Source organism: Nothoprocta perdicaria, unplaced genomic scaffold (assembly GCF_003342845.1).
Source record: "Nothoprocta perdicaria isolate Ctin4 unplaced genomic scaffold, notPer1 scaffold_15, whole genome shotgun sequence".
Lineage (NCBI taxonomy): Eukaryota > Metazoa > Chordata > Aves > Tinamiformes > Tinamidae > Nothoprocta > Nothoprocta perdicaria.
The window spans coordinates 7,309,484-7,334,600 of record NW_020454649.1 but is presented as its reverse complement, the minus strand read 5'-3'; the positions used below and the strand labels follow the sequence as shown (position 1 = coordinate 7,334,600).

The window sequence follows — 25,117 nt, the reverse complement described above, 5'->3', positions numbered from 1 at the left end:
ATAGAGATGGGTCAGTCTGCAGTGCTCGTGAACAAGAAGTGCTTTCAAAGAAAGCGAGATGAAGTCATTACACGTGCTAGTCTCCTTTACTGCTCCAGATGTAAACCGGTCCTCCCACAGAGGACTCATCCAACTCCAGTCCTCTTCCAGAAACACAGTATTCCTCCCGTAAGAGCCGAGTGTGCAGGCACAGACAGGAAAGCCAACGAAAGAGGCAGCTGCAAGACAAACAAATGACACCTGCTGTAAGACTAAAACCATTCAAAATAACTTTATAAATTCTGTCACATTTCTGCTTTGTACATCAGTTCACCTTATCCCTCAAGCTTGTACTGAAAATTCACAAAGTTTGCTTTTTGTTCCTTTTTCTTTTTTTTTCCTGAAAGGCAGACACAAAACTAGCCATCAGTGCATTATTTACAGAAGTGCAACATAATCTCCCACCCCCAAAAATTAAAAGTCTTCACTAACGAGATACTTCCAACAAAATGTAAATAAACACCACAGCTTGAGCAGTGTTTCTGAAGTCAATTTATAAAGGTTAGCTCACTTTTGCAGTCCCCAAATGACAGAGCGAGTACAGCTTCGCTCACCATCAAGCGGGCTAAAAATACCACATTTCAAGTATCAAATCAGGAGTTTCTAAAGACAATCCATATGTGATAAATAAACACAAGGGAAACCGTATACAGCTCTTGATACACTGTATATGAAAAGTGGTGTCCAGTTTCAAATTTTTAGCGAGACAGGTGCACAGCCCAAAATTGTGATTAAAATAACCCTGAAAACTGTAGCAATTTGGGAGTCCCAAACATTAATCTGTTCTGTGTTTCCCCTGGAATTATTCTGCTGGTCTGAGGCATTTGATAATTATTTAGTTCTACATCTGTAGGTAATCCAAGAAAACCCCAAGTTCATTCCCATATGGAAACAATTCAAAAGTAGATTCAGCAGAAAAATCTTATTAGCATCTTGCTTCTCTGCACTTTGTTTTCCATGAGATGCAACTGCAGATCTATTATTTCCTCTGGAATAGTGTTCTCAGCCAGAGTAAGTTCAGGACAAGCCAGGTTGGCTCTGGCTCACTCTCAGTTTTCCACTTCACGAGCATCTTCACCATCAGACTTCTTATGCTTCCTCATATGTTTGTATTTTTCCACGTAAGCTTTTACCAGGTTGGCTACCTTCATGGGGTTGATTTCTCCACTTTTGCTGTGGCAGATCTACGAGGGATTAGAGAAGGCATTTGGCCAGTTAACTCCAACAGTTCAGGCAGATAACAGACAACAGTCAGAACGCCCTAAGCTTCCTCGCCTACAAAAGCAATAAAACAGCAGGATACACAAAGCAGACAACTCGACCCAGGTAAGACATCTGGCACTTGCCTTGAGTGTTTTACAGTAGCCTTGTGCCAGCTCTGGCTCTGCCCTCCACATTTGTTTGCAATATGGACACCCGAGATCTTGGTTTAAGTGCAATCAAGCAAAAGCCAAGCCAGGTTTTTCCTCTCTGTGATATGGCTCTCTGAGGCACGATTAAACCGCCTCAACCACACAATCATTACTCTTCTTTACAAGACCACCTGTGCTCATCTCGTATTTTTTAAACCACAAGCTGGTCAGTACTAACATTTGAGACCAAAATCAATGTAGGCTAAGATACAAGGCACATGGTCATTACAGAGAGTGTTACCAGGTTTTAACACAAAAAGTCTTTTCTAACTTCTAATTAGAAAAGCTTGAGCCTTTTGGCCAGAATTGGTAACATAAAATTTAACCATTCACAAAACATACTGCATGTGATGCTTCAGGAAAGGCAGCTAAAGCTTAGCATTGTTTTAAGCCACTGAATACATGATCTTACAAAAGGAACAGTCCAGCAGCTGTCACAAATGGCCTGCTTAGCCTTGCTTAAAGCAACTCCTGCTTCACTGAAAGTCCACAGTATCTCAAGATCAGCTATTCGGTTAGAGCACCTCTTTAGTGAAGTCTACAAGTGCAATTTAAAGTGCTGCCACTTATTTAGCTTTCTGCACAACTCCTCCAATTCAGTCATCTTACCTTTTGCACTGCTTTTCGCAGAATATTCTTGTATTCCTCCTTTGTAATCTCCCTCTTCTGGTAAAAGGGTTTAATAGCAAGTTTCACCTCTTCCACAGCTCTTTCCTGCATGTGAAGCTTCTTCATGTACTACACAGCAAAAAAGTTCATTACTTTGGGTTACCAAGGGAATGCTTTCCAAATCCAGTTCTATCAGTAAAGAGCTAAAGAAGAAATTGTCAAATGCATCTTAATTTTCAACAAATCAAGTAAGAGCTGACCTCGTAAGTTACAGTTCTGACACAAACTGATTTGTGCTTTAAGGAATCTTGTTTTGCATAAAAATATTCTGCATTTTAAAGAATGTTTTTTATAAAAAACCATACTGCAGATGACAGCATATAATGTGGCTTACATGCCTAATTCTAGTTACGTTATTTTCTACTTGACAGCATTCACTCACTTCTTCATTTTTTGTTTTATCCACTGGAGGCTTGGGTGCTTTCACCTTCTCTTCCGCACTTCCAACGGCGGCAGCCTGGATCCCCGGTTCGGAGGCAGGAGCCAGGCTGCCTGGCTCCGGAGTCAAACTGGGCCCCGCTGCGGAGGCGAGTGCTGGAAGGCTGCCCTGCAGGATGAACTGCACCGTGGGCTGGCTGACGGGCGCGTACGGGGGAAGGCTGGAGGGCAGGGGCGGCGTCAAAGGTACGTTCTGACAGTACACCTGTGGAACAGGCAGGCCCATTAATGCTGGTACTGAGAGGGAGGGAAGGGAGGGAAGGGAGGGAAGGGAGGGAAGGGAGGGAAGGGAGGGAAGGGAGGGAAGGGAGGGAAGGGAGGGAAGGGAGGGAAGGGAGGGAAGGGAGGGAAGGGAGGGAAGGGAGGGAAGGGAGAGCCAAGCAAACAGACTAGCCAAACACACTTTTATCCAGTGAAACAGGTAAGCAGTTACTAGTTTGAGCCAGGGAGGCTGAAGACCCATCCCTCAACTAAAGTTTCTGTGCAACAGCAGCTGGCTCCTGCCCCACTCAGCACTGCGCGGGTCTAACACAGACTGATGGCACAAGCCAAGGCCAGCAGGCCAATTGTGGCAGCCTCAGCACCAAATACTTCTTAAGCTTCTCCAACAGCAGAATCTCTTGACAAGAAGTGCTGGAAACAGAAGCTGTGTATATAGTGCAACAGAAAATGTGCTTCTTCAACCGTCAGGATCACTTGGAAGATTAAATATGGATTGCTGAGGTGGGGGGTCTATGAAACATGCAGGAAAGGAACTCTGCTGCGAGAGGAAGGTGTTGTACAACGAGGGCACAGATGAGGTGGGAGGCTTTCCATGACACCTGGCTGCTGGAAAAAGAACCAAGCCAAGAGGAATCTAGACCAGGAAACTCAGGCTCAGGAATCACGTAATTGGTTGGAGAAGGCTCATTTAACTGCACCTGATTTAATGTTTGGTTCAAGTCCTCAGCTTTCCAGGCCCCTTCTTTCGCTCGCTGAAGCCGGTAGAACGGCATCCCTAGGTTCCCCAAGAGAAGCAGAAAGAGAAAACATTTTAAGAACAAGATAAACCTAGCAGGTCAAAGATTCCAAGACAGTTATAAACAAGTTATCAACAGGGCTGGCTATAAAAGGGTTTTGTTTAACAGTGCATTAATGTTTTACAGCTTTTGTTAACGAAGGACTTTTCATCCTCTCCTGCAACTGCTTTTTACAGCGTTTGCACGAGAGTAGCCAGCGAGAAGCACACGAACAGCTCTGCCAGCACGCAAAGCACAGGGGCCCAGCCAAACCCTTTCCAGCAGCCTCAGCTCATCAGAGCTCGCGAGGGTCAACTGTGGAGACGTGCAGAGCTGCTCATTTCCAGACAAAGTTAAGAGCTTCAAGAAAAAAAAACAGAAGCTCATTCCAGTTAGCTGCAGAAGGGCTGGCGTGCAGGCTGCCAGCTCAGGGAGCTGCTCCAAGGAGACCCTTCACAGCTTCACAGGCTGCCAAGCGAGCGGCGCTGCGCGGCAGCACGTCCTCTCGGCCCGGCTCTCCCCATTCATTAACCCGGCTGCCCTCGAGGTTCCCACAAGCACAACACACAGGCTGGCTGGACTGCGAAACGCCAGCCCGAGCCCGGCTCGGAGGACACAGGAACCTACCACACTGCGAGCACCCCCAGCCGGGCACCGCGACTCCGGCTCGCACTGCCTGCTCCGGCTGCTGTTGGTATTCCCAAAGCCCAAGGCAGACTTACTAGGAGCTCTTCCGGCAGACAACGTGCCACTCTGTTCCTCCTGCAGATTCCAGGTAACTCTTTTCACTGGGGCTTTAGATTTCAACGCAGGACCCTGAGGTGCCACCTCCAGTTCGGGCTTGCTGAATTTACTGGCTGCTTCACTTGACACAAGGCACTCATCTCTATCGTCCTTCGCAGGGTCTGTGACTTCACTTTTGGATGAGCTTTGAACTGGTGCGGCCTCAGTCTGAGCTTGCATGGTAACTTCCTTCTTCTGAGGGGCGTCCATCAGAGATGGACACGGAGCAGTGTTTTCTATTTTAACCGTAATCTCGAGGTTGGTATTGCTGGAGCTACCAAGCACTAATGAATCACTATTACTCATTAATTCCTTTTCAACTAAGGAATCCACACTGCTAGCTGGGACAGAAATGCTTGTGTTCTCCAGCACAGGGAATACAGTTTCATTTGTCACGTCCTCACAGATCTGTTCCGTCTCTATACTCTCCTGGGGCTCCCTCGCTTGTACTGGGATCTCAGCCTGTGTTTCCTCCTCGAGCTTGATGTTTTGTTGGATGGTTATAGAAACCTGTTCGAGTTCTAGCTCCTCCTTCGGCTCCTGTTCGCAGGCATGGGGTTGCTCTAGAGTCCTGGATACATTTTCTACTGGAGGCTTTTGATCCTTTTCCAGGGGAGGAAAAGGCACGGTCTCCTTTGATTTGTGTTTTCTTTCTTTGGAGCGCGATCTTGACCGCGGTCTCTTCTCCTTTGACTTGGTGCTTTTGTGCTCCCGAGACCGAGATGCAGAGCGAGACCGAGAGCGCCACTTTCTCCTCTCACGAGACCTGGATCTGGATCTCTTTCTCTCTCTGGACCTCAAGCCACTATCTTTGTCATGTCTCTCGTAGCTTTTGTCCCTCCTGTGCTTCCGTCTCTTAGTCCTCTCACCACTATTTGATCGGGAACGATCCCTCCGCCTTGATCTTGATCGAGACCGTCTCTTCTTTTTCCTATTTTCATGAAACTCTGAAGTACTTCCAGGGCTCCCTGAACGTGACCTAGATTTCCTTTTCTCCTTAGACCAGGAGGATTTTGTCTTTTTATCCTTGGTTTTATCCTTGGTTTTCTTTTTTTTAGATCGTTCATGACTACTAGAGCGGTCAGTAGAAGACCTCCTGCTCTTGGGTTTCAACCTGTGTGTTTTGCTGTGCTCTTCTCCACTCGACCAAGAAGTGGACCTGGAGCTCTGGTCCCCTGAACGCACTCTGTCCCTAGATCCTGACCGGGATCTTTTATGCTCTTTGACCAATGCCTTTTTCCTTTTTGTCTTCTTCTTGCTTCGGGAACTGGAGTTTGAACAGGATCTGGAACGTGATCGTCGCTCTGTCTGTTCTGTTTTTTGCACTTTTTGCTGCCCATCACTCTTTGAGGGGATAGCTGGTTCTAGTTTCACATTAATATTGGGCCTAATCAATTGTTCAGCATTAAAGAACACGTTAGGACCTTCTCTGCTCTCCTCCTTTAAAGGTTCTGTATTAGAAATTTGCTTAACAGCGGATGAAGTGCAAGGTCTGCTTAGAAAATCCTCCTCATCCATACGTTCTTGTTCCTCTGTATCAGAGATCTGTTCTACAATCCTGCTTTCTACTGTTGCATCATCATGAGCCTCCGCATTACTAGATGGCACATCAGATTCAGACCCAAATATATTTTTTACTGTGTAAGGAGTAAAACGACGGACTGTTTGAAATGTCTGAACTTTTGGATTTTCAATGGAAATAGTCCTGGTGATGTTAGTCAGGGGGATCCCTGAGCCAAGCCTTTCAGGGCTGCTGCTTGCTGAACTCGAGTCTGACCCTGTTGGCTCAAAGGGATCATATATTTCACTTTTGACCTGTTTTTTCTTAACAGAGAAGAGAGACGAAGAATTCTCCTTCTGCTGGACCTTGTCATCAACGGGGCGGAAGGTGTTACAAAATCCTGGATTAGACGGTCTGCTGGAAGGCCCTGCATTTCCAGGTATATTAATTTTAAAACTCTCAAAAGAGCTTGGGCCTTTGCCCCTTGAAGAGCCCAGTGATGAACTGCCATACATGCCTGTATTGGTAGAAAAGGATACCCCACTCGTACGCGTCTGCTGCTGAGATTCCCTGGCGTTCGACTTCTGACTTTCCACCCTGCTGCCTTTCCCCGGCTGATTGGCACCCTCTCTGCCAGTCAGCTGGGTTATACAGGAGCTAGGGATGTCACAGCTTTGGCTTCCTGCGGGATCTGGTTCCACCTGCTTGCTGCTGCTTTCCTTTTTAATCTTTGGTATCCTGGGAAGCTCAAAGATATCAATTCTCTTTGGAGGTGGTTTTAACGGCTGCCTCACGTTTACAGCTTTTGAGCCAGAATTTAAGTTGCAGCTTGGGGTCTTTGAAGACATGCCAGAGGTTGCAAAGCGCTTAGAGTTTCCATTAAATTTGGGCATCTCATCTGACTTAGAGCCATGCCTAGTCAGACCAGGAGCTTGGGCAGATCTGGGCATCACTGAGCATTCTGATCTGACAGTTGCCTTGCCTGATGCAGTCTGTGCAGGGTTTGTTGTGGGCTCAGTCTTGCTCAATGAGGGCAAAGGAGACGAAAACAAGCTCGATGAGGTGGGTCTGGAGTGAGGGCTTGTCCCCGAGGAAAGCGAAGGTCCAGCGACGGAGCTACCTGCTGTGGTCCCTGAGTGCACTGCACTTGGTTGAAGGTTGTGTCCTGAACCATCATCCACTCTGGAGTCACTTGCTGGCTTTCCAGGATGCAGAGCTATGTCATACAAGAGAATAATTAAGTTGTTCAATACACATTCAGTCATTTTTCCTCAACATTAAGCATGATTACACTTCATGTTCCACTTTGGCTTACAGACATGCTAGTGCAGGAAGACAGTCCAATAATTATTTTTGACATTTAAAGCCAGACAACTGTATCTTTGAAGTCAACACTAATATTTAGGACACAAATTATCCTGTTCTACAGTTGTCACCAGGTTTGGGTTTATTAGCCCATAGTTGCTGGATCATAAAACCCCACGTGTTTGAAACCACACAGCCTGCAGGACAAGGCAGATGCAAATAGGAGTAGTCACGGCACAAGAGGAGCACCAAAGCTTACCCGCCTTCTTTGCTGTCAGCGAGCCATCTCTGTTGATGACCACATCCGAACTACTCATCATGAGGAAGCTCTGTCCAGACAGGATACTTCCCAGCAGGTCAGGCACAGGGGCAGCTTCAGCTTCTTGCTCAGGACTCAAGGCAGGCACACTGCTTCTGCATGTTTCAGAGGGGTTATATTTCCTTTACTCTTACTGCACTTGTTCTATACACACACGTTACATTAAAAAGAAACCAAAAATCAACCATCAAGGGCAGAAACAGAAGTCAGCAAGGGAAGTGCACTTATAATTTTGGCTTCACCAAAGTCATTCAGCACCCACCTCCCTCTGATAAGAAGTTCAAGCATTTAGTTACATCCTGCAAAAACACCACAGAACAGGAAAGTATGTAATTGTATCAGAAATCTTTGGTAAACAGGTGCTTTTCATCTTAAGAGCAACACTCTTAAGTGTTATGCAGCAAGCTGAAGTTTCTAGCACATCTTAAGATTCATTTTGGAAGAGTAAAACACCATTTAGCACTTTGGAGATGCTCCCATCCCATTTATCTTCCTAACCAAACAGGACCACAAATCCATTCCCCTGACCTACACTGCTCTCTTTTTTTCCCAAAAAGAGAGTAGTTTTTACCTGGGAAGCCCTACAGAAACAGGTCTCGCTACAGGACGATGAGACCTCAGTGCTGACTGGGAGAGAACTCTCCTTTTGGCGCTCACTGGTGAATCTGGATTTGCTGGAACCTCTTCATTGCTGTGGGCAAAGCAAATAGAAACACAAACTCAGGCGTTTTTTCATTACAAACAGAGGGAGTAGGTAAGATCATCAGAACAGACACAGTTAAAGAAGAGTATCATTTGTTTTATTACAATGTATATACAAGACAACTTCTGCAATACACTTGCTTTCTGCTGCTAAGTAGACAGGACAGTATAGCCTAGATTCAACTATTATGTATATTTGAATGTTGGGTGGGTTTTTTTTTTTTTTTTTTTTTTTTAAAACAGATTAAGAAAAAAATACGTAAGTGAGCAATGTCTTTCTAAAAGACAGGCAAAACAGTTTACTTAGAGGCAAACTAAGCTTTGATAACACTAATTCCAGATCCCTCTCCCCAGTTTCCTGCTTCCAAAATCTAGGACTTAAGAGTAAAGACTATGACATAGTAAGATTTCACTTCATTTTAAACTATCTGGAAAAGGGAAGAAGGGGAAAGAGAGAAAAGCATGGAAGATTCTAATGGTCTACATTAAGTTACTGCACACTATATATGAAAAATGCTGGCTAACTTTAGTTAAAACTAGTAAGTAACAAGTGATAAAAGACCTGACTCCTTTGAATTCTGGCCTTTGAATAACCTCATGAAAACTATGGTTAACTTTTCTATGAGGCTTATTATTTTGGCAAACGTTTTTAAAGAGGGACAAGAAGGGAAGAAAACAAAGCACAAAAAATACATTATTGAGAGATGTGTATCCAAAGTCTGTCTTCAGATCCAAGATCTGCATTACCTGCAAGCCACAAGCTCTTTTCCAAAATACTACAGAAACCTTTTGATAGCCAGGCTTCAAATATCCACAAAGACAGGAATGTATCTACGTTCACAGGCAAACACCTTGATGCTTGGGAAGCCATCGGGTCCTCAGTGCGAAGGTGTTTTACCTTTCATAAGGATCCAGTTCATAGGGATCTCCAAACACTGACAAAGAAGCTGCACCAATATCTGCCCTCATAAGACCAAGCGAGGGCTCCGTTGCTTTGTACACAGAAGGGATGGAGGCTCCACGCACGGGTCTACCAAGACCAAGAGTTCTCGCAATACGGGAGCGAGTAGTAACCTCATTTTTCACCTGCACAGATCAAGAAATGAGGTTATTTTTTGCAAAACAAGCTTCTGTCAATAGCAAATGTAAAATTCAATACCAAATGTAAAATATAATGGCTTATGAATGCAAATAATGCTGTTGTAGAAACGCTCCTAAGAAACCACGGCAGTTTGGAAGCACTATTTCAACTCTGGTTTTGGCTGATCTGCACAGCTTACTGGCTGAAATGGGAAGCATGTTAGGGTACATGCACATCCTGTGTTTAAAAGCTCCAAATTTTACAGTTAACAAAAATAATCAGGTTATTACTCTGATCTACAGCACCCTGTAGCACAAGTGCTGTGCACTTCGTATTTTTGTTTTAAAGCATTTATTAAACTTCCAATTATAATCTTTATGTCATTTCCTACAGAGGCTGCACATACTAGACTTAGGGAAATATTCTCTAGTTCACGTAGGTCAAGACAAAAGCCAAGCTGGTGCAGAGCATTCAGGGCAGTTCAAACAAGATCACTATCCACAACCAGAGAAGAATTTTGACAGCCCTCATAACTAATTAACTGGGTTTGCAGTTAATTGCAGTTTGCAGGAATGCATCAACACAGACATAAGTATCTGCTGCCTGTTAGAACACATAGGAGGAAGTGGTGGCAATTTTAACCGAGTTGGTATCTACATTAAGTAAACACTACAGGTTAGTGACAGAAACATCACACAACGTGTATTTCAGGCTGTGTGTTGAGTGAACCCTGCAGTTCAGATAACAGACTCTGCCAGCAAACCCAGCAGGTCTGCTTGGAAGTTATAATTTATTTCCCTACACAATGTCTTGCTGGACCTACACATACTTCCACAGAAAGAGGTGATCTTGTTATCACGATAAAACAGTATTTTCCCACCGAGTCCCCTGTGATGCTGCTTTTGTAGTTCAGATGGCCAAAAAATGGAAGGAATTGATACTGGCAGAAACTCACATGTGATCTTATTCTTATCTTTTTCCCCCTTCTCTTCTTCATTAGACGCTTGCGTCTCTTCAGGTGTGTTCCGGAACTCTTCTTCCCAACAGATGATCTTGTCTGTGTTCTTTTTTTGCCTGCAACTTTCTTCCTCCTACCTGATGGGACAAAGGCAACCAAGTACCTGGCTGAGTGCTGGCACTGCATTTTACCCTGTACTCCCTTTTTCACCTCCCCATGACACACAAAGCAGCTCAAGCAGAGGTATCTACAGTGCACTGCAACAGCAGAACCACCAAAATAGTCAGCATTAACTTAAAAGCGACCTTTAAACGGAACAGTCACGTTTCTTGGAAAGAGAAGAAAATACACGTGGGATATTTGTGTAGTTGCAGAGGTGTGGCACACTACAGCTGCTCTAGAGTGTTTGCTGTGACGCGGGCTTTCCTTTCCAAAGCTTTTATTTTTCGCAGGTGGGAATTACAGAAGGTTTCTTACCCGTTTTTCTTTTCTGCCGTGGAGCTTGCGGTGTGAGAGGTCGCTGGTAGATGGCCGTGTTCAGGCCTGCGACGACCGCCTCGATGGTTTCATCCAGGAGAGAGGACATGAGGTACCTCGGCACGTGCTGCACGCAGGGTTACAAGTTACATGTTACTGGTAAAGATCAGCCTCAGGATTACTATAAAAGCATTTGATGGAAAAGAGATTTTGCACGCAAGTGAAAAGTGGCCAGGACACATTCCAACATCAACCAAGGTGTCAGCTGAGCAGTTATGTTGCTTTTCTCACCTACTGACTGTCACAACGAGCAGAGATAACCATGTTTTTGGGACTCGCTCAGCAGTAATAATCACGGCTTAGTCCAACTTTGATTATTTTTTAATGAAAACAATCCCACACATTCACGCAGGAGAGTTTTCCCAAACCTGCCCCAATAACCTCTGACTGCTCAGGCAGCAAAGCAATAGAGACAAAGGCAAAAGAGGCAGAGCATACGGGGGCCCCCACGTTAAGCACCTCATTCCTTAGGCCAGGTTCGTGCTGGTGCCCTGAGCTGGTGCCCTTGTCCCGAAGCTGCAGCACTAGCTGTACCACTAGCAGGGCCCTTTTTGGACACGTGCCCCATAGACCTCATGGCAGTCGTGAATCCCCCCTGCACTGTCCTTATCTGCAGCAATCCAGGGCTGCTCCTGCCTCTCTCTGCAGTTTGAGAGGGGGTCAGCCACGTTTAACATGGCTAAACAGACTGGACGTGTACAGAGCCTGAGGCACCAGGTTCAGGAGGTGAACTCAACTCCCTTTCATTAGAAAGGGGAAAGAGAAATCTCTCAACAGCTAGATTAAAGCACATGCTTATACCAGCCACATCCATAACGTGTTTCTTTCACACCCTTTATTTAAGCAGCTACAATGCATCTGTGTTGATAAGTATCCTATGAACGGAGCAAATGCTTCTGAAGGATACAGACCATTCACCATGCTTGCTTTCTACAGAAAGAAGAGATTTATACATAATGACACAAATATTAGGGGAAACCTGCTTTAGAGCATCTTGCAGGGGCAAACAAGTAAACTGCAGAACAGATGAGAACGGAACGTATCAGCAGAGGTGCTTCAATTCATCCTAACATGGGAGCAATTCATAAGGTCTCGTGCTTAGGATTTCTAATGAGCGCTCCACACTATTTTTACTGACCTGTTTTTATTGGAACGCCTTTTTTTTAAGGATTGTGGGTGCCAACAGACTTTATATAAACTTCTTTGATTTGCAGAAAGACAGCATGAAATAAGGGAAGCCTGAACACCAGTCTAGTCAAAAATACCTGTTTCCCTGGAAGGGCCTAAATCAGGATGTCAAGGTAATCGCCGCTATTTGGCATGGACGGAACAGAGCATGAATTGCAAAGCCATCCCTTGACCTGAAAACAAGAGCTTTCCAAGAATCTGAAATCAGCATCTCTGTGTGCTTTGAGGACAACAGCTTAAGCTCTCCTTTCCAACCAGTAGAATTAAGCTTCAGTCAACTCAAAGTATAGGCTAGAATAAAATGGGCCTTTATTTACAGACAAAGTGAAGTAAGCAGTAGTACCTTTCCAGGTCTAGTTTGTAACAATCTCTGCAGATTGAGAAGTGGAGCTGGGAAGGGCTTCTTGACTGGGAAGAGCTTGGCACCCAGGCTCGCACTACTGTGCGACGGGAAAGTGCCCGGGCACCACCTCTCTCATCTGCACGGAGACGGCTACACACCGTATCTCTGGAACAGGCAGGGAGAGAAAGAAAAGCACTAGCAGTTACCTTGCAAGCCCCACACAGTGCTCGGCCACCGTGATTTTCCTAGGCATCTCCTTAAGCAGTTGCTTAACAGGAATGCATCACAACCTTAAGTCTTCTTATTTGATCACCTCTGGTTTGAAGGAACTAAAGTGGCCAATTCTGGAGATAAGGGACTGCATCCAAGCGAGGTGACGCCCACCATGGAGGAGGTAGTGAATTTAAGGACTACTAACACACTCTGTGGAAGTCCCCATAATCATTCAGAAGGATTATGTTAAAAACACCAGACAAGTCGGACCTTCATCCATGGAACAAATTTCAGACTGTATTCACTGCTTCAGTTAAGATTACTCTGGATTTGCTACAAATCCCTCTCCTCTCATTATAAATGTTTCAATTAAATATTCAACAGGTAGAACCTGGAGAGTTAATGAACAGTTTAATGAACTGGTTTTTTTCAGATGGAAGGAAGGTAAGATAATAACAGAATATATCCCTTTCCCTCCCAAGATTTTAGCATTTTTCTTTGCTTCCTATATACCTGTCTTCATTTACTTTTAGTTTTCTTCCCAAGTTACAGAAAATATTTTTTTTGAAAGGGCATGAAGACGAGGCACTTCACAGATCTTAAATGCACTTTGTTTTTCTTTCTCACCCAACCTTTACAATTGGAAATTAAGGGAAAGTTTCATCCAATTGACCTCTTGCCTCCCTCTCAGTCTTTTCCCAGTCTTACCCATTGTACTACAGCCTTTGCACCAGGCATAACTGGAAATCCACTGCCAATTGAATTATCTGAAGAAACATTTGGTTTTACCTATTCTTCCCTTCTTTGTCTTTTCCACAGTTTCCTACCTTTGGAAAAAAAAATGATTTGATATAATCAAGCAAAATTGTATATCTTACTGTCAGATGGGAAAAAAAAAAAAAAAAAAACTTATTTCCATAGCATCACGGAGTGCGGACAGGACTTCAGGGTGTCCCTGAAGACCACAGCTCAAGAGCTCCTTAGTTAAAGCTGGATGAACACTGAATTCAAACCAAGTTGCTGAAGACTTTCTCCTGATTCCAAAATCTCTACGGCAAACCTGTGCCACGACTTTACTGTCCTCACCTTTTCCTTATGTCAAGCCTGACTTCAGAGCTTATAGCATTCCAGTGTTCCTAGTGAATTCAACCAACGATTTTACCTTGGACAGTCAACACTCGGGCCGCTTAGCTATTTAAGCTGGGGACTCGTTTCAGCTCTCTCAACGGCTTCCAACGAAACTGATGCTTGTGAATACCTGGATCTGTTGGGCAGTCGTTATCCGGTTCCTGTTCACCGTGGCCCTAACTCGCTCGCTCTGCCGAGTCCTGGCTATGGCTCGGGTTCGGACGTGCGGCCGCAGCCGGCTGGTAGTGGGAACAACATCAGCCACGAGGGCGGCCACCTCCTCTTCACTCACGTGATCTGTGTCTTGAAGGAAAAGAGGCCGAGGTCATTTGCCATTCTACAGGTAATTTCCCCGGCAATCCGAGGTCTGAATACCAACAGATTCCTTCTAATGTAAGAAGGTGCTGTTTCATCATGCCTTTAAATGCTTTTATGAAGAAACTCCCCATTTTGTTAACTGTGAATCAACATTTTAGGAAACAAGACCCCCTTCTCACTCAATAAGAGATGATGTCTATGAAAATAATTGCTTGAAAATAGATCAACCAGCAGCTTCATGTTGTCTAAATGAAAAGAAAAAAACCTCCTATTCTGATTAGATAATACCCAGCCCTTACCTGCAGCAGCATTGACCCCCATGGGGGCACAGGCCGGACAGAACCATTCATCTACTGGGACTTCACTCAGAGGTGGATTAAGGCATTCCATGTGGTACCTAGAAAGGGGAAAAAATAAAGACAGGAAAACTAAATTACCACACGATGTGATTATGCCATATGCAAAGACATTTAGTTAAGCAAGAAACTATGGTCTATGCATCCACCTCTACCAATTCCCAAAGAAACAACCCTACCTGATGGTTATACCAGAGTCTTCAAATCATGATCTTTGAACATTTTAAGTTTAAAAAAAATTAGGAAAAAAATAAGAAAAAGGAGAAAAAAGAAGAAATAAAGAGTGTGTTTGCCTTCATTGTTTCCTAAATACTTTTTTGAATCCAAGCTGAAACAAGTGCACAGAGCCAAAACTGATAAAGGGATGGTGGTGAAGTGAAGGCAGAGAACGTTAAAGCACTGGAGACAAAGAATCCAGAAACATCATCACTTCCCTGGAACAGACACAGTTTTAATGTGACTTTATTCTGCATACCAGGCCCAGGTCAGCTGCAATGCTTTGACACACCAAATACATGCATTACACATCCTACATGTTCCAGCAGCTCTGGAAAAACAACGGGTGATGGAGATTTCTGCATAACTGCCCAAGTTAAGGTTTGGAGATTAGTTCTGCCACGCTGCTGGTGGGACTGGAGACTAACCACACAATCTCTAAAAACACCCTTGTGAGAACTGTGTCCGTCCTGATCAAATTTCAAAGGGAAAGAAGAAAGCAGGATGCTCCCTTAGTTAAACATTGCAAAGAGTTCTTCAGTCTAAAGACTTCATTCTGAACAGCTATATTGAACAATTTCACCAACCACTTAAGGAAAAGCTATTCAGAAAAGCCTTTTTTTAAGCACTACCCAACTTTGGTTCCATAATTTGTTCCATTTGCTGCAGTTAAAACGCATCCAATGCTACGTGTGTCAGCACAGATTTTTTTTGAACAACTCATATTCGACCTACACTGCTAGATAGAATTAAAACATATTTCTCCTGTAAGTGAGGTGCTTCCCCTGAAAACTGATTGATTCTGACATGTTATATTGCTAAGTTCAGGCTAAAGCCATAAAAGAGTTCTTTTAACAAAAGTTTCATTAGATAGATTATTTCTGAGATTTTGTAAAGTTGCATTATGACCCAAAGCCAAGCAAAATCTTTCGGCCCTGAAACCTTGGACATCAGAGATCTCATTGCACACTTATTTAGATCTTCTCATCTCGTGGAGAGGGAAAAAATAGTCATTGTAATTAAACTTTATAGTCTATATAAACTTTATAGTGCCAAACTTTACAGATAGGGAATGTGACACCTGTTTTTACCAAAAAAAAAAAAAAAAAAAAAAAAAAAAAAGTTTTTTTTTCAAAAAAAATAATAAAAAAATTTATTTTACACGCACACATTCTCTCCGATTCCTTCACTTTCACTCCTGCACCTACCTTTCACAAGCACCAAGGAGCCTGGCCAGGATTACATGCATGCAACACAAAGGACAAGGGACACTGGCAATCCAGTCCTTGACGCACTAGTTTGAGTACTTTACACCACTTGCTCAGTTTTCTGCTAAGATGCTGAGCAGAATTTAGTGTGCTTGATTTTGTGTCTTCTCCAGAAGATGAATTAATTTATGTGAAAACTACAGAACGCACAGTCAAAACTAGGCTTAGTAAGTGTCTATTAAGCTTGCCAGAAGTCTTTTTAAAGACTATCTTGCCGACTCACTGCAGGCACCTTGTTTTGCTCAACACTGTCAGGCTGCAGGGCGGATACAGCCTGCAGACCATAGGGGAGCCAGTCCCACAGCAGGGCCTGTGGACGTACAGGTGCTATACGGGAAGCTATATGGCTATATGCACGTGCCCCTTCCGTACCCGGCATCGCAGCCGTCGCAGAGCAGCAGGCGATCCTCGCGGTCGCTCCTGCCGCACACCTCGCAGAAGGTTGGATCGTCCTCTCCGTCACTGCCCTGAGTTTTGGTGTTCTCGACAGGAATCTGAGGAAGACAGCGAGCCACGTGTTAGGCAGAGCCTGGCACTTGGGAACACCCATTGCTGCATTAACAGCAGCTGCAAGGAAGTCTAGAAGTAAAGCAGGCGTGACAGCTACCGCATACCTGAACGCGGTTGCGTGCAGCATACCTAGGCCATGAGCAAATACCAGAAAAACACCACGTAGCTTCCTTATTTATGCTAAGTCGGACACTTAAGAGATGCTAAGTTAGACACTTAGTTTTAGAAAACTGCATTTTTAGAATATATGCAACAAAAATCCTGGAAATAAGAAAGTATCTTAAGAAAAAAAAAGACAGAAAGCAAACTTGAATGTTGATCACTCCTGATAAGGAGTTTGATGCTGCAGTTACTTGTTTCCCTAACTAAAGAAATAATTACCTGCATTTTTTCTAAATTATTTTGAGATTCAAGTGTTAACTCCACCTCTGTTACAATGCCAACATTTAAATAATAAAGTTTATGAAAAGGCAGCAAACTCCTAGAGCGGCGGAATGAGCCCCACACAGATATGTTTCCTGACGCCAATAAAAAAGGACGATGACAGCGGCTCAATACCCTTTTGTGAGAGACCACCAGCACACTGCATTTGTGCCTCTAAGAGCAGGGCTGACCTTGTCTCCTGCCTCACAAACCTAACTACTACACAGCACAGCAAGGACAAGACACGAGGAACAGACTGAGTAAGTTTAAGCTACATTCCTCCGATGTGCAAGGGCATGTGCAGCGTGCCGGGCATCTTCTCCCTACGATCAGGCTCCATAGAAGAGCTTGGAGACAAATTTCCATTATGCAAAATAGGCAGTTATTAAAAAAACATTAGTTTTCCTAGCAGAAACTAAAGCATGCTTTAATTTGTGCACAATACTGCAGCAAATAACGTTTAAAGAGGAAGAAAACAGGTAACACGTCTGTAAAAGGCAGTCTCAAAATAGGAAGAAAATAATTCATACAGATAAAGCTGTGGAAGTTTGTGAAAGCTTGACTTCTAGTTTGTTAGAGTAGAAAGCTTACCTTCTTTAAAATTTTACCACCAAAATGCGCCCGAATACTAATATACTTAAAAAGGATTCGATCCACTGGACATGAGTTGGCATTCTAGGAAGAAAAACTTGTTTAAAAATCTTTCATAAACAGGTAATAAGAACAGTTCTCAGTTTGTTTTTTAAAAGGGATTTTTTTCAAATCCTTATAGAAATTATGAATATAATATAGGAAACATCATAACAACTATTGGTCCTGACATTTCAAGTGCTTAAAATCTGACTTATCTGGTTTATAAAGGTCTATTGTAGCAGAGAAAACATGCATTTAAAAATAAAACGCACTTACCAGACATCTAAAATTATTTACCCATACTCTCAGTTGCCAAAGTAACACTGAAGTTTTCCCAATCGTCTCCTTGAAACACTGCTCATGTTTTAGGGCATTACACTTCTGGAACAATGAGCAGTTTGAAACAGTTCACAAACCTCCTCAAAAAGCCCAATTTATTTATTTAAGATTACCATGGGCACTGGTGAAGGCACGGTAGGTTTGGTTGTAATTTTCCTGCTTGGTTATGGTTAGCTGAACTACCTAGTTGGACAGCAGGTACCCTTGACTGAAACCCACCAGTTTCAGAGCAACCTGCTGATGTAGCCCTCCTTCTTTTACATCCTCCCACTGTGGGTAACTGTTCTCTGTGGCAACAGGCACTGATCTTGCTCCAGAGCACAGAAGTCAACGAGAGGTAAGTGTGCCTATGTACAGAAAACCAATAGTACTGTTGCCTTCACTTGAAAACAAGAATTGTACCTGCCTAGAAAGGCACTGCTAATGGAGTAATGACATGTATTTTTACCTACTGCCTTTAAGTATTAAACCTTGTTTCTTGCTTAGTAAAATTCAACAAAAGCTGGGAAAACAAATGATATCACTATTACCACCACAGACTAGGCTAACTTTCAGAGGAGAGAGGAACAGAACAGGACTGGTACAAGAAAAATAGACTGACACTCCACAAACATTAATCTTGCCAAATAAAGCAGTAACTCAAGTCCACAGAGAGAGGAAAAGAAAAATAAATAAAGAAATTTAAAATAAATTAGATGTAAATACTACAGTGGCCTGTTCTTACTACAACACAAGAGAGCGATCAAAGCAGGGAGAGAGCAGAGCACATGAGAAGGCCACGGGCGAGCGAGAAGAACCCGGCTCACCTTGGACCACTCCACGATGCAGTCCAAGCAGAAGTAGTGGGAACAGTTCTCGGGAGTGCCGACAGCCTGATCCCTGAACGTGTTGAGGCAAATCGGGCAGTTCTCACCGTCCTCATCAGAGGAAACACTCGCTCCATTTAGGTCTGGCTCTGATTTCAGAGAACCTGTCATTCCCCCAGTGGCAGTTTCAGTCTCTTCCTCCTCTTCATCGTCATCTTCGCAATCTTAAAAACAAGAGGTAAGAAACAACTTTCATGTGCTGTAGGTTCCGGCAAGAGAGAGCCATGAGGAAGGGAAAAGGGATGATGATGCTAGTGGACAAAGAGTAGAAAAAAGCTTTTTTTGTGGGGCTGCAAGGACATAGTACAGCCTCTCCAGTTCAGGGCAACAGTTTCTTCAGAATTACCTCAAAACATTTTCACTTTTTCAGACAGTGAAAACAGGGCCCTTGTACAGGCTATTGAATTCTCCTCCTTGGACATAGGAGAGGTTTTTTGAAGATACTGATACTTTTCTTGGCACTTTGATTTAGTTAAGACTGAAGCTGATGTTATCCAATAACTTGGAAAATTGTGCTCTTGCCTTCACAGCAAACTTCAGGATGTGCTGATGAAAAGCATTTATTTGTGCCTATCCAAACAATACCTGAATGTAGCAGTTGCTGAAGCCCGGGCACCTAAAGACTACCTATTCACTGTAATTAACAAATGCGAGCAATATTGACACATTTTTTTAAAACAGGAAAAGTCAAGTCTTTCCCCCTACCCTCTGCAAGGTTTATTAAGAGCTACAGCATTTTGCTTCCAAAGCTGCCCCTCTTTTCATTTTAAAGCTCCATCAAACAAACAAAAATCAAACAAAACACCCCCACACCAACCCGAATTCGAAAAAGTGCACCCTGTCAAAGACAGTGTGTATGTGCTGGGGGGAAACAGCAGGAGCCACTGCTGCTCCTGCCCCAGCAGAAAAGCTTCACTTTTACCACCTGGATAACACCCTGGCCAGTGGGCAGCCATCAGACACACAAAAGCTTAAAAAACTTAGAAGTGTGGGAATGCTGCACGTTTGATAATCGCTGCAGGATGTGGGCACAAGTCTGAAAGAGCAGCAGCAGAAAGTGGCCATTCTCTGGAACATCTGTGGATTTACATTTCACAGCAACTTTTTGGAAGGAATGATTTCCACTCTTTCTGAAAAAATACCTTACCAGACCTACCTTCTAATTCTTCATCTTCACTTTCTTCCTTATCCTCCTCACCTCCCTCCTCCTCAGTGTCATCTTCCTCCTCCCCACTTTCAGTATCATCTTCTGAATCGCAGCTATTTCCACCATTGCTCTCTTAAAAAGAAAAGGCAAGAAATGCAGAAGTGCCTACCTGATATGTGAAAGCCAAACAAACGAGTAGAACAGAGAAGGATACAGCATGACATAATGTATAAAGCAAAGAGCCAGATTTCCTAGATGAAAATGTTACTTTTCAGGAGTACCAAAGCTGCAAGTTTTGGGCAACTCCATAAAGTCAGACAGTGGGTCAAGACACAAAATTTAGAGGGCGAAGCAAAAATTTCCCAGGGAAAAATGAAACAATGGTCACAGAGAAGATGTGTTACCTGCTTCACTGAGGAGCGTCAGACCCTGCCTCTTGCCCTTGCCTAGGGCCGTGTCCTTGCTTATCAGTTCATCCTGGCTATCATCATCCATGGCAGGACATGGGGAAGCAGCTCCCTGCAGGAAAGCAGAGGTCAGCGAGGCGGCGACGGCAGGACGGACGCCGCTCCTTCGCCACGGCCCCGTCAGCTGCTGCTGCACCCGACCAAGATCAGCGCTCCCGACCGGAAAACTTATCCCTGCTTGGGAATTACAGTGGCTAGGTGAAACCAGCCACTTGCCACACTCAATTCACGAGCAACGTCCAGCTGTATCCCGGGCTCACGGGTAACAGGAAAAACTGCAACCAAATCTCTGCTGCACTCCTCTGCAAAGGGAAGCAAATCTCTGTTTCTGGAAGAAATTCCTTGCTTGCCACAGAAGCAGAAAAGAAAACCTGCAGACACCGAAACCATCCCGCACACCTAAAAGGGAGCAAAAGTCATTATGCCTTATTGAGGAGGCCTAACTTATGTATATTCTCTGCTTCAGAGTTTACATGCTGTACACACCAAGAGGCAGTACTCTTTTTGCCCCCCGTAAGTCAGGGGTTAATTTAACTGACACTTGCGGAGCTAAATATCACGTCTTAATAATGATGATGATGATGATGATGATAATAATAATAATAATAATAATAATGGGATTCTTCTACAAATGCAGCAGTAAGTTTTCAGTAAGCTGCCTGTTCTCTCACCCTCCTTGCTCCACATTACATATCTGCATATTAAAATAACTCCTGGAACAAAACATGATGTTTTATTCAGGCGCTCCCGATGCGTATCTTTACTTGTTCGCTCCCTTTCTGGGCCACGTAGCACAGCTCTATGCTTGGGAGCCTTAAAAATGCATTTAAAAATTCACTAAACCAGACTAAACCGCAAATGGACTCTCTAACATGCAGGGGGGAAAGAAAAAAGCTGAAAATGAAAGAAAGTAAAAGAAATCTTCAACATGGCCAGGTTCTTCATGAAGGTTTCTGCAGCCTGCATTGAGAATCTTGCCTAGAGAATTAAGCTTTTAGCTGTATTTGTGGCTATTAAGAGGAGCGTTTCAAGACAAATTGTGTTGCCAGGAAATACTCGTATTCATCAAAAAAACATTAATTCCATGATATAACTGGAAAAATAGGAAGAAACACTCGTTTCCTTAGGAATTTTCAAGTTCCAGCAGCGTGTGTGTGTGTGTGTGTGTGTGTATGAATTATTCAAACTGAAACTGCATTATATAATACGCTCTCAAGAGCTAAACTAGTTACAGGAGCAGAGAATGAATCGCCAAGCGGCAGCCAAGCGAGGCCGGGGCCCGGGCTGAGCCCACGGACGGGCACATCTCCGACGCCTCCCGAACACCAACGAGCGCTTCCACCGTGTCCCAAACCTGTGTTTCCACCGAGTTCCCGCCTGAGGGTTGTGGGAACACGGCAGGCTCCTGCTGGACTCGCCTGTCCCTGGCTAAGGCTGCTCTGGCCAGCAGGGACGCCCAGCCCTCAGCGCAGCGAGGAAGCGGGAGCTGCACTAGGAGCTGCACAGACAAAAGCACCTCCACGAAATACTGAAGGGAGGATTCCCACACGTCGAGGCTGTGCTCAACATTCACTTTTGTAAAGGCTCCCGAAGAAGTCAAGTAATTGCAGCCCCAAATCGCATGCACCTCTTCCCTGCATTGCTGTGGGACAGAACAGCTGCCTGCACCACGTCAGCTCATCTTCGCTCTGCTGCTTCACTAGAAGATCTCCCCTAAGCACAGGGACAGAACAATCAGCACTTGTGACTTTGCTATCTGCTATCTGATCCAACGTATTCATGCTGCAAACGCAAACTTGTACTTTGCTCATAAGCAAAACTCAGAGTGAGAAGGAGCCGGCTATGACAGCAAGCTCCCGAGTCCAGGATTCCCGAAGCACTTGGAACAGACAAGGAGAAACCAGCCCAGATAAACTGAATTTACGGTTTTAACCTCAGAACAGCACAGATATGAGTCCAACCCTACGAACAAGCTTTTCATAACTGGGCAGCTGCTCTTAAGAAATGAAGAAGGAAATGAACGCTGACTACGCGTGCAAGAAGAGAACAAGTTACTGTGTTAAGAACAATAAGCAGCACGTCCAAGAGCTTTTCTTCCCAGGGGAGACATTCCAAACAAATTGCCATGCCTTTGAGGCACAGACATTACGATGTACTTCAGAGGGTTCACCCACCCTTTTTGAGTGAAAACAGCACTTTCACTGCAGCAGCTGGTCCTGCTCCCCTGAGCGGGCACCAGCAGGTACGAAATAGAGAAGAGGGGGGTTTCATTAGCACCGTGTGGAGCAAAACAGAAAACTTGGCCAGAGAGGAGACTATTCATTCCTCTGAGACAAACCCAAACTACGCTACTCTAGCATAAAAGCTGAACTGCTGAAAAGCCAACAGTTACCCACGCAGGACGTTCAACTGACGCAACTCCAGCTGCTTTCTGGGGTGCCGAGCAGGGGCACCTGCCCTCACGCTGCACCCAAAGCCACTCTGCTCACGGGGAGAGTCCCACGGGGCGCTCCGCGCCACGCGAAGCCCTTGCATCCTCCCATCCCCTCTCTTCTGCAGCTCGCAGAGAAAGCTGCATCGAGGAGGAGCGTCTCAGGACGTGTCCCCGAACACCCGACGCAGGAGCTCTCTCGCCTCTGCACGCAGCCTGCCCTGCCAGGAGGGCCCCTTCTCATGCTTCTCTTGGGGCTGCCCTCGCTGTCACGCCTCGCTGTCCCGATTTCCTCCCTCCTGCACAGCTTGAGCCGTAAATAAGTAATGCTCAGGTTATCTGCAACATCCTGCCCTAACGCCTTCCCCACCCCGTCCTCACCTCCCTACAAGTAGGGCAATCAAACTCAGTATTTCAGCTGCAGCTCCGGAATCCCACATTTTCTCTTTCCTTCACAAGGGAACCTCACGGCGTTTCCGGGAGACGCTGGCGTACCAGGAGGAACGGCGTGGCGGGCTGGCCGTGGCCACGCGCCCGCGCGCAGGGCCGGCTCCCCCGGGGACGAGGGCGGCGGGCGGGCGCCTCGCGCGGGGCCAGCGGCCTGCTCTCCCACAAACAGCCACATTTCCACACTGAGCCACCTTTTCAATCATTTGTGTCGTACTGCCAAGGAGCAGTTGCCAATTCCCTCCCCAGCCTGTACCAGCAACAGGGATTTTTTTGTTTCCAGAACCCAGAAAACTAAACGTTTCCTCCAGAACAGGGGTTAACAAAGGAGCACTTCAGGAAACGTCTGGGTTTTTGAACCGAGACCCTCACGCCTTGCTACAAAGCGACCTTTTAACTTGCTGGGAGCTCGCTTTAGCCAGAGGCCGAGGGAAGCTTTCCAAGCACCAGGGCTCTGCCACAGGCCTCCCGCAGAAGCCCCAGGGCCCAAGGAAACCTGGAAACGCCGCGGGGCCCGGCAGGCAGCGAGAGGGGCGGCCGGCAGCAGCGCCACGCCGCTCCCAACGCGACCCCGGCCTCCCCACGGCAGCCGCGGCAAGGGGCCCGGGAAGCGGCTCGGCCACCCCAGTGGGTCACACGTGGGTCACGCTGGGGACCGCACGCGGGCAGCGTCACCTGGGCGTCCCCACCGCTGATCTAACCTCTCTGCCAGCTCCAGGCCCAAAGAGCTCTTCAGACTAATCTGCGTCTACCGAATATCGGACGTGCGAGCCGCCGGCCCCCGGCAGCACATCCCTTCCCTGCTTCCTTTTTTTCCACATCATCCAAATTATACTGTTCCCTTTGGAAAGCCAGCGCCACGTATCAGAAACCACTCGGCTTTGGTGCCAATTTCAGATGCTGTGCTGACAGAAGGAAATATACGTGAGTAGTATTAAAAAAAAAACATTACTGTACAAAACTGGAGAAAAAAAATGGATGTAATACAAGGAGTTTCTGCCAACACCACGTTTTGAACGTAAACTGAGCGAAACCACGCAGGCAGCGTGTGCAGCTTAGCCAGTGCAGCAGCACTGCGCCGGCCAGTGCTGCACAGTGCCAATCTAACAGGCACAGGGAGCTTTAAAAAAGCCCTCTAAATCTAAATTTAGATTTGACTTTCCCCTGTTTAAGTTACAAAACGATTAACTCTTCAAATGCCACCACGAGAACTGCCCAGGCTGTTACACGGATGTTAAAGCACCTGAGAAACCAAGGGACACCGCTCAGGGAGCTAATCTCGGGGGGCAGGCGAGGAACCACGCGTTCCTCCCCTATGTGTCCCCACCACAAACTCCGGGGGCCCAAGCCGAGCACTAGGACTCCCCCTTTGTCCTTATTTTTGGGTTTATTCCTTTCTTTTGCACGCGCGTCAGCAGAGGGGAGGCTGCTAACCCCACGGCGCGGCAGGGGGGCCGGCGTGGCCGAGCCCCGCGCGCGGCCGCCGCGCGCCCCACGCGTGCCGGGGGGCAGGGCCACCCCGCGGGGCTCGGGCCGCCCTGCGGCGCCTCTGCGAGGGCAGCGGGCGAGGGGCCGGCGGCGAGCACGGCCACAAGGACAACAAGGGGCTGCGAGGGCCCTGCGGGACGCGAAGCAGCGGCTCTGTGCGCAGGCCGGCATATATAGATTTATATATACACACACGTGTATATACAGCACACACACACGTACATACCCATATATACATTCTATATACACACCTACACTAACACGCGCACACACGTTCACAAAGCACCAGGGCCGGGCCCGGGAAGTCGCCGCGCGGCGGCCCCGCCGCAGGCCGCGACCCGGTAACGGCGACACGGCCGCGGCCGCCCCGGCGCTGCGGGGCCGTGGACCCGGGGCTCCCGCTCCCGCTCCCGCTCCCGTTCCCGCTCCCGTTCCCGCTCCCGCTCACCAGGCCCCACCGCAGCGCTCACATCGCCGGCCCCGCGCCGGGATAACGGGCCCGCCGGCCGGAAGCCCCTCGCCCGGAAGCTCCGGCAGCGCTTCCGGGTGGCGCGGCGGGCGGGGCCGCACCGCGGCTGCGGGGCGCGGGGCGGG

The 25,117-nt window shown here is 46.1% G+C and overlaps 1 protein-coding gene across 3 annotated transcripts; it reads right to left on the bottom strand.

The window, feature by feature from the left end:
- Positions 1–451: 451 nt before the first annotated feature.
- On the bottom strand, positions 452–25,008 carry PHRF1 (PHD and ring finger domains 1). Of its 3 annotated transcripts, none has more exons than XM_026034658.1 (18): positions 24,972–25,008; positions 20,095–20,209; positions 19,700–19,822; positions 18,484–18,707; positions 17,297–17,380; positions 16,145–16,266; positions 14,232–14,329; positions 13,745–13,917; positions 10,683–10,809; positions 10,203–10,342; positions 9,065–9,252; positions 8,036–8,155; positions 7,405–7,559; positions 4,279–7,056; positions 3,479–3,555; positions 2,503–2,763; positions 2,061–2,189; positions 452–1,223 (listed from the first exon to the last, which is right to left on the bottom strand). In XM_026034658.1, the coding sequence occupies exons 2-18, from the start codon at positions 20,183–20,185 to the stop codon at positions 1,089–1,091; spliced, it is 5,025 nt and encodes a 1,674-aa protein (XP_025890443.1). In that variant the 5' UTR covers positions 20,186–20,209; positions 24,972–25,008; the 3' UTR covers positions 452–1,088. The 3 variants fall into 3 exon arrangements, with proteins under 3 accessions (XP_025890443.1, XP_025890444.1, XP_025890445.1); XM_026034659.1 differs by lacking the exon at positions 24,972–25,008 and adding an exon at positions 22,970–22,979; XM_026034660.1 differs by lacking the exons at positions 13,745–13,917; positions 14,232–14,329; positions 16,145–16,266; ... (3 more) ...; positions 20,095–20,209; positions 24,972–25,008 and adding an exon at positions 12,274–12,496.
- Positions 25,009–25,117: the final 109 nt, after the last annotated feature.

What these genes read in the sequence shown, in the direction of transcription:
- PHRF1 (XM_026034658.1), bottom strand. Translation starts at nt 20,185, where the DNA reads ATGGATGATGATAGCCAGGATGAACTGATAAGCAAGGACACGGCCCTA. An exon ending in GCATCGTGGAGTGGTCCAAG is followed by an intron (nt 17,381 to 18,483) that starts GTGAGCCGGGTT and finishes TTTTCTTCCTAG; the next exon opens with AATGCCAACTCATGTCCAGT. An exon ending in ATAAAACAAAAAATGAAGAA is followed by an intron (nt 2,190 to 2,502) that starts GTGAGTGAATGC and finishes TTTGCTGTGTAG; the next exon opens with TACATGAAGAAGCTTCACAT.